The sequence below is a fragment of the Palaemon carinicauda genome, chromosome 43 (assembly GCF_036898095.1).
Source record: "Palaemon carinicauda isolate YSFRI2023 chromosome 43, ASM3689809v2, whole genome shotgun sequence".
Lineage (NCBI taxonomy): Eukaryota > Metazoa > Arthropoda > Malacostraca > Decapoda > Palaemonidae > Palaemon > Palaemon carinicauda.
Genome location: NC_090767.1, coordinates 59,224,147 through 59,233,953, shown reverse-complemented (window position 1 = coordinate 59,233,953; position 9,807 = coordinate 59,224,147). Strand labels below are relative to the sequence as shown.

At 38.2% G+C, this 9,807-nt stretch overlaps 1 protein-coding gene across 1 annotated transcript in view; it reads right to left on the bottom strand.

Moving 5' to 3' along the window:
- Positions 1 to 4,051, bottom strand: part of LOC137633906 (homocysteine-responsive endoplasmic reticulum-resident ubiquitin-like domain member 2 protein) — a 20,997-nt gene extending 16,946 nt beyond the window's left edge. The window contains 2 exon segments of the mRNA XM_068366145.1: positions 1,711 to 1,733; positions 3,730 to 4,051. Coding sequence (XP_068222246.1) covers positions 1,711 to 1,733; positions 3,730 to 4,051 — 345 coding nt within the window.
- Between the last annotated feature and the right edge of the window lie 5,756 nt (positions 4,052 to 9,807).

Genomic DNA, 9,807 nt, shown 5'->3' with positions numbered 1-9,807 from the left:
ATTTCAACTTGTATTAGGCTATGATTTTATAAATATTCAAAGGATAGGAGCCTTTGTATATCAGCAGCCAGTTCCTCAAACATCCATTAAAAATGGACACCAACTAACGTAAACTTTCCCCCTAACCTAACCCACAAGCCGTATCCTTAAATACTTAGCTAAAGGGAGCCTAAAGACCCCCCTTACAATGACGTACTCTTAGTCGGCCGTCATCATACACACAGGTGGCCGCTATCATACATACACCCTAAAGGATGCGCACGATGAACAAATCTTGCAGGGTCTTTCCAATTGTGACAAGACCAGACAAACAATTCCTTAGATTACGTTTAATTACTCATGTAATTAATTAGAAGAGAACGTACAAATTATCAACGAGCATTGCTACATACCGCACAGCCGACGAAATGTCGACACGAGGATCATTACAGTTAGTTCCACATTATTCTATCCAATATTTATATATATGTACAGCTTTCAAACAGGCGGCACCAACAAGACTTATACAAGTTCCTACTCGATATACAAGAATGCAAGCTATGTGGGGCAGTTAATGAAGACCTCGCCCACTGCATTCTTGAGTGTCCAGACCTCAGCGACGAAAGAAGAAAAATATTGGAATTGCAACAGCCGTATGAAGAAGAAAAGAAGGAGATAATAGGAAACGTGCTGTTCAAGAAAGAAGGAATAGAGAAAAGAAAAGAATATATTTATCAAATGTGGAAAAAAAGAAGAAAATAAAAGAAGAAAACCAAAGAGGTGCTGATGGAAAGGCGAATCCCTCCGCCCAACAACTGAACTGAACTGAAGGGTAGTTTGTAGCGCTACGGCCCAGCGTCCTAATTTGCTTAATATCGCTCCGACTGTTATCTTGTACAGAATAAAAACGTTTGGAAATGGTCTATGGATCTTAAATATGTTGTGTAAGGGGGGGGTCCAGGGGGGCGCAGCCCCCTGGGTAAGGACACGGCTTTTAGCATAGGTTAGGTGGGTTTTTTAAGTTAGCTTCTCCCGCCAAAATCGTTTGTAGAACGACGGCCACAGTTCAGAATACTCCCGTTTTCTACGGGATCTGGCTGTCACCCTACAAAGGCTCCGAACTGAATACTAAAGGCTTAAGATATTATAAAGGTTCGGAAGAGGAAACTGAAGACTTTCTTGTATTTTAAATACTTTGTTAATGTGGATTTTATAAATAAAATGGAATACTTTAAATATCTAAAAAACATATATGATACAGATTTAATAGTTGATTTGGGGAATTGGAAAATACCATCTGATACTTACATATCTAAAAATATATATAATATAGATTCAATAGATGATTTGGGGAATAGAGTTTCGTGTGACAGGACCAGGAAAATTTTCTTTAATGTATAAGGAAAACAGCAATGAAATTAAACTAATATGAATAAAACTGAAGTAAATTTTATAAATAACATGGAATAACCCATATGATACATTAAATACCTAAATATATATTAACAGAGATCTTATAAGTTCTTTAGTGAATAAGGTTTCATGTGATACGACCAGGAAAAATTTTCCTTAATGTATAATAAAGAAACCAGCAATGGAATTGAATTAATATGAATAAAATATAAGTAAATATGCCATTTTAACCAATCAAATGTTTGATAATAACATAACTTAGTTTATATATAGGATGCGATATAAGACATATATGGGGGTCATCAAAAATAAACATACAGCTATATTTATCCTATCATAACCTGTTTGAATAAGAAATAGGGTTTAAATATACCTTAAAATATATATAAATACTTTAAAATATATAATTTAAAAGGAAATACGTATCAGAAACAAAGATACGATATGACATATATGGGGTCATCAAAAATAAACATACAGCTATATTTATCCTATTATAACCTGATTATAACCTGTTTAGATAAGAAATATGGTTTAAATAAACCTTAAAATATACATAAATACTTTAAAATATATAATTTAAAAGGAAATACGTATCAAAAACAAGATATGGATATTCACAGGAATGTCTCCTACCAAGGGAACACAGAAAGACCCTAATATATCTACCCTTAAAACATATTAAATCAATAAATATATAAATAATTCATGTGAAATATAATGCCAGCATCATTCATCTACCTTTTAAGGCATCGAAGTTGACGAGAGATGAAGGAAATGGGAAGATATTAGCTAATAATGGCCAGTCTCGATGTCTGTGTCTCAGATAGGCTCAGCTGATGAAGATATTATGTTCCAATAATGTTGATGTGACGTCATTTTGTGACGTCACAGAGATTTTAAGTTATTTTCTTATGTATTTTATAGTTTTTTTATAGTATTGATTATTATTAATTACTTATAAAATATTTTTGATATATTTTTTATTATAATTTAATTCATTTTATCATTTCTCTACATTTTAATTAACTTTCTCTACATACGTTCTCCAAACATATATATCTATATATACTATATAAATACTTATATATAAATATATATAAATATAAAAATACATAAAAAAATAAATATATAAAAAAACTATAAATATAAAAAGAAAAAAAACGTAAAACACATCAATATTTTTTCGATTTTAAAAGATTCTATTTTACCGTCGAGTTATAGAAATGTTTTGGTTATAAGGCGGCTCCTGATTGGCTGACGTCAGCTTAATCAGGACGCGTTCTGATTGGTCGATAAGGAATGGCGAAAAGGGATAGTAATATTATTATTATTATTATTATTATTATTATTATTATTATTATTATTATCCAAGCTACAACCCTATAGTTGGAAAAGCAAGATGCTATACAAGATGCTATAAGCCCAGGGGCTCCAACAGGGAAAAATAGCCCAGTAAGGAAAGGAAATAAATAAATGGAGAGAACAAATTAGTAATAAATCATTCTTAAAAAAAGAAAAAAAAAGGAAGTCAGACTCAAGACTTGATTACTCACAAATAAATAAATAAATAAATAAATAAATATACATATGGACATTAAATATATAAAAAAATTAAGAATAACAGTATGGGTCCCTAGAGATTGCGAAAGAAGCAGGGGAAGAGAAGACGGTGGATTGACGAGCTAAGAAAATTTGTAAATACAGACTGGCATGTAAAAATCATATGCAGAAGGGAGCGAAAGGACATGACTGAGGCCTCTGTCCTGCGGTGGACTGGTAACGGCTAATAATGATTGAGCTACAATCCTGCTTGGAAAAGCAGGACACTGTAAGCCCTATAAGGCCTCTAACAGGGAAAATAGCCCAGTGAGGAAAGGAAATAAGGAAACAGAAAGAATATTATTCCTGAGTGTACCCTCAAGCAAGAGAACTCTACCCAAAGACAATGGAAGACTGTGGTACAAAGTACTGAGGCTATGGCACAATACTACCCACGCAATCGTTTCTATTCTACTGCTGGACAAAGACCTCAGACATGTCCTTAGTTATGTCTGGGGTTTGGCCATTTTCGACGCTCCTGACAGAGTTCATGGACACACTTGGATGGCTGTTGTAGCCTGATTGATAATGCCTCTGACTGGTGTTTGCCAGTCGGGGATTTGAGTCCCGCTCAGTCTCGTTAGAGCCATTAGTGTCTGCAACCTTACCATCTGTACGATATGTTTTCCGGCCATGCGCTGCCAAGCATGCATCTGCATACGTTGTTGCGAGTCAGTCGGCTCTTCAGTATCTTGCAATAAAGTGTGGTCACCAGGACGTTGTCTTATTGCAAACCCAACATATGGGGTTTAGTAACACTCTCATGACGTGTAGCAAGTGAGTCAAGTTTCTCAGTGAGTGTAGTAACAGATGTGATAACAACCTGCTGAGCTTCAACGAGAGATTGCAGTGTGGTATCATTAGTAGCAAATTTAGAAGTTAGATGGTCAAAGGAGGCTACGAGACTGTCCATGCGAGTGTGCATGCTCTCTAAACAAGATTCAACGGCTTCAAAACGTGATGTAAGGGAGTCACACCGAGAATTGAGGACATCTACAGCATTACGAAGTGTAGACTCTTGTGAGGGGGCAGCAACGGTGGGTTTGATTAATGTCATTGGAAGCTGTTGCGCAATATGCTGGTTTGATGCGGTGCGTGATCGTCTGGTACAGCCACGCCACACATTGACTCCGGTAATGAGCGTGATGTTGATGCCGAAGCAGTGTCAACCACTGTGGGTGGTACAGGGGGGCAATTCACTACATCTCGGGCATTTCCGATGCGAGGTGTCTGGTGTTGGTAGAGGTAATGAGCGTGATGTTGATGCCGAGGCAGTCTCAACCACCGTGGGTGGTACAGGGGGGCGATGAGGGCAGGTCCGACTGTCATGCTCAGCAGCACAAAATGCACACTTTTCAGGGGCAGTACAGTATCGTGAGATGTGACCAATACCCCAGCATTTGAAGCACCACGGCTTTTCGTCTTGCATTCTGCGTAGTTCACATGACGGTAGACAAGGGAGGAAAGAGAAGTTAGCGAAAGGCGGGGGGTGGATCTGGGTGGGTCCAAGTAATAACAATACAACTGGTGCACTTCCCATCCTGTAGGAAACGACGTACAGTGTGTACTCCCGTCAGTTCCTTAGCTAATGAAGGGTCTACATCCGCAGGATATCGAGTGATGAGATATGTAGGGAACTTACGGGGTCTGTCTACAGCATCCTGAACATCTAACACAAGTGACAGAACCTCACCACCCTTCTCTATTTATGACATCCAGGCGATGCCTTGAAATGTATGCAAATCGAGAAGTGACCACAGACATTTTAACTTCAGCCAATTCCCGATCGAGGCTGAACATCTTGGTAACCTCAGATAGCCAGCGAAGCTTCACATTAACCCCGGGATTCTCTCTAAATAGGAGCTTTATGTGTTCAGCACGTGGAGCAAAGGCAGGGAGAACAGTTTTTTGTAGACAGGGTAGGTATACTCTGAATAGCAGGTCGAGGCAGGGAACTATTTAGAACATTTTGAGAGGAGGAAGCATCACACTTTGTAGTTCTAGCAGCAGGGGATGTTGGCTCATTACCGCTATCTGAAGCATGCTCCATACGTCGTTTGTAGGAGGTAGGGGTATGGTCCATGACACTAGGAGCTGCACCAGCAGGGATCAACTTATGAGATTTAGTAGAGACAAGTCGCGGCCAATGTTCCTGTGTAAGCAAATGCTCTTCAACATTATCATCACTTAGAGCAAGGTCCTCTGTGTGTCTAATTCTGGAATAATCTAATATCTAATTTTTTTTTAAATTGGTTCAACACTTCATCCATGAATTATTGCAAATCCATTTTTTATACATAAACATATGAACACACAAACACACACACTAGAATTAAGACTGAAATCTTACTACGCTATGTGGCCCATTTTAATTTCAAGTGGGTAGGCTTACGAAATTACACAATTGTGAAATAGGACTATTAATTATATAAAATATACATAATATACATAATCACATCAGATAATTATGTGATAATAAATAGAGTTAATTTTAAATTATTATTTTTTGTTTGTGAAGTTGACCTAAGCCTACATAGGTACATATGTGTTTCTTATCAATATTTCTGTATATAGACCTTCGATTTTTCCAATAAACATCATTTACCTACAAATATATTATATGATAAAGTTAAAAATAGCAAAATAGTAGATTTATCATCTCCATTAATAAAGTTTTACTGTAATTGTAAAATGTTACCAGACATGGAGGTAAACTTTTCACCAATTTTACCACACGTGACCCCCAAAATAGAGGATAATTCTTTTAATATATTGTCAGGCAACTTTTAATATATTTAATATACTTAAATTTAATCATTATTAATATTAATTTTCTCTCTTTGCATTTGTAAACAGTTACAAGATATGGAGGTGAACTTTTCACCAATTTTACCACACGTGACCCCCAAGCAATTTTGAAAGTATTTTGGGCAATTTTTAATATGCTTAAATTATTTGGCTGTCATAAAAAATAGAACATTATTAATTTTCTCTATTTATCTTTATCATTCACTTCTCATCCAATTATGTTTTGTCTCCTATAATTTTTTTTTACTATTAATACCAAAAAAACTGAATCTTGTGTGTTTGTGAACAGCTTCCTGGCCACAGTTTTAATCTTAGAGTAATGAAACTTGCAGGGATTAACTGTGATGTAAAAAGCTGGAAATGTTTAAATTTTGGAAGGTCAAGGTCAAAGGTCAAGCTCGCTCTTAAGCAAAATGTCCAATTCACGTAATCACTCATAAGTTTGAACATCGTTATCACAGAGATTTCAAACTTCAAACTTGGTTCATATTTGAGTGTATGAAAATCCACGCCAATTAATACATGTTAAGGTCAAAGGTCAAGATCAAATCAAAGATCGAGGTCAAGCGAAAGGTCAAATTCCAGCCGCAATTTTAATCGCAAAGTAATGAAACTTGCAGGGATTTTAAACTGTTATGTTAAGAGCTGGAAATGATTAAATTTTAGAAGGTCAAAGGTCAAGGTCATGGACGAGCAAAACCTCTAGTTTTCATTATTATAACTTATACAGTAAAAGTCTGTAATTTAAATATTCTAAATTTTTGGACATTGTAAGCTTGTTGACTGAGCAATATTAATAAATTATAGTCCATTTCTTTTAGCCAGGCAGATTCGCACCGACACGCAGGGGTGCCCTTTTAGCTCGGAAAAGTTTCCTGATCGCTGATTGGTTAGAATTATCTTGTCTAACCAATCAGCGATCAGGAAACTTTTCCGAGCTAAAAGGGCACTGCTGCGAGTCGGTGCAAATCTGCCTCGCTAAAAGAAATGGACTGTAGTTATTCTTTTCCATTTTTATAATAAATATATTAAATAACTATCATCAAAATATACCATATTAAGTTAATTTATTCAAAACATTTCTTGGGTGCGTCTTACGGCGACCCCAAAACTCCCAACCGCTTAGGCTCGCTTTACACAATCGGCGTCAGTGACCTCAGATGTCGGGATGCCAGAAAACCTCAAATGAATCGCTTTGCACGGCAATATTAACCTTACAATTCTCAGAATGCTCCTCCCTCACTTTCAGATGGTAGATGACGCCACGGCTGCCCGTGTCGAATGCAAACTTGTGCGGTTACCAATTCTTTGTAGACCAACCAAGAAGGAGAATCGTAGTGACGCACAAGTAAGGGGGTCGTGTACGACTTCTTTCAACTCCCTCGATGAAAACAAGGTCAGGTACAGTACTTCTCAAGCGCCTATTCATAGATATGTTTTTTAGAATATCACGAGTAAGGGGTTGGAATGGTAATGGCGCACTATCATTGAGCGAACAACAGCAAACGTTTTAGGGGAATTGACGTAGCCAATTTTTTGCCCTACAAAGTGACTTAAAAGTTAGGTGCCCCTTTCAGTATGTGATCTACCTAAGTCTGCGATCTACCAATCTATAACAGTGATCTGCTATTTGTGGCATGTAATCTACAGGTAGATCGTGCGGAGATAAAAACATTTTTAGGCTCTGTCGTCCGGATGGAAGGTTCCTTTAGGTAGCTTTCTAAGGGATATTTGAAAGAAGGGAGGGTCCATCAGGACGACACGGCCATATCACGCAAAAGTAGATTTTTCGCTTTGCTCAAAATCTGTTTAGAAGTCTTGAAAAATATCCCAAAAATAAAGACCGACGGGGCGGGCAAGCACAGCTTCATATGTACCCACTTGCCAGTACATAGGAGCAGTGATATACTCCGTTCTTTACAAGCGAAGCGAGCCACGGTGGAGCAAAATACAGCTTAGTAGATCACATAATGGTATGAAAATAACTCGGTAAATCACATATTGGAAGATCACCAAAAGTTCCTTATACGTAATCGGGACATTAAAACCAGATACACATATTTGTTGTTTAACGACTTGAGAGACAGACAATGAAATAACTTTAAGTTCGAGTTTATTTTAGCTTTTAATTACTTCCTACACTTATGCAAAACCTTCTATTAAGATCATGTTTTCAGCATAGCTAGAACTCAGCTCCTAAAATTCAACAAGGTGTCGGTAGTTATATGTCCACTTTAGGCTCCAGAGCCTTTATATATGCGGCCTCGAGACTATACAATAAGCTCCCACGAAACAATCGAATGATTGAAGACATTAAGGCTTTCAAGAGGAAACTGAAGACTTTCTTATTTCATGAGTCTTTTGACAGTGACGATTTAACAGTAAATGAAACAATCGAATGATTGAAGACATTAAGGCTTTCAAGAGGAAACTGAAGACTTTCTTATTTCATGAGTCGTTTGAGAATGACGATTTAACAGTAAATGAACAATACGTGATCTGAAAAGATAAATACTCTGGACGAAGAAGGTAAAACGACAGTGGAGGTCCTGTAGAGAGTGGGGTTCCCCTGCTGTATGGGACCGGAAAAGCAGCCGTCAAAGTAAATTAAGTAAGTTATGGTAGGGTCCAGAAAGCCACCGTTACCATCACACTTATTAGCCACTTAGTGTCCAGCCAACAGATGAAACAATGCACGTTAGTCATCTCCAACTTTTTAATCTTACTTTTATTTCAAATTGATTTACATATTAAAGTGTGTCAAGTTTTCAGTTGTTCCCCAATTTCAGTGACTGGATAGTAGTTGTCTGCTAAACCTGCCAATATCCAATCTCTTCCGCCTGCTAGACAATGTTTCTGTTTGTTGTTTATTCCCTTGGCTGGGTGATGTCAACCTAACCTTCATATTGGTTCCTTGAACATTAGTATGCCCCGTCAGGGTAGGATATTCTGCTGTCACAAAGCGTGAGTGGAAGGAGAGCCGCTCTTCTTTCCAACAGAGTCTTCCCGTCCCAGGAAAGATGCTAAGAACGCATCACATAGTGGAGCGCTCTCTTCTTAGAGTTCCCGTGATCAATCTCCCCGTTGGGACGTCGTCACTGTTCTGGACGACATCTTGCGAGGCAAAATTCAAGTTTCTCTTAATCTATCGCCTTGTCTTTCCGGGGATTATCATAGAGGACATCATCAAAGAAATGCAGGAGTTATCTACGCGTGACCCCTGCTGTTTCTTTCCTTTTGGGAGAGAGATTAGTGCTGTACCAGGAACACAATACTGGTCGGGATAGAGGTCTTCCCCTTCTGTTTATTACCTTTCCTGGATTGGTCTGAAGGCTTTTCCCTTGAGAATCCAATGGCATCGGGAATCCACGTGTATGCACTCCACGCACAAGACACCCATTTGCTCTGTATTGAGACATGTTGCCTTCCACACTCACCCGAGATCCGACTACAGCCTTTCACGTGTACGTGCGCAAGTGTTTTTAAGCACAAGCACCTCAGAATTCCATGCACATGATTTCCACGTTCCTCTCTTCCATGGCCACGGGCACTACATATGGTATTTTACATATTGTCTTTCACATGTACGTAAGCAAGAGCACTTTCACGCATGAGAAGGGCTCCACGACACGAACTTCACAGAGACGATCTTTCATAGGCACAAATTTCATTGATACAGAACGATTCTCAAAGCCAACAGTTGTCTATGTGCTAACGGTGCACGCACCATGTTCCAAATTCCAGTGTAAACGCTCGAGCAGTCTCTGTCACCAGTCACTACGTGGTCGGTCCTTTCCTCCAAAGGGAATATATATACTTCTCCCGGATGGTCGATCAAAAGCCTGAGCCACGGCTCCTTCATAAAAATATTGATTGCTGGCCCTCTTCCTTATTCCATCTTCATAGTATTTCTGAAATCTAAATAACCGACGGAGGACGGCTTCGTAGAAGCCCAAGAGGAGACCGATGGGAGTCGCCTACTTCTGACTCCTTCCTTTGAAAATG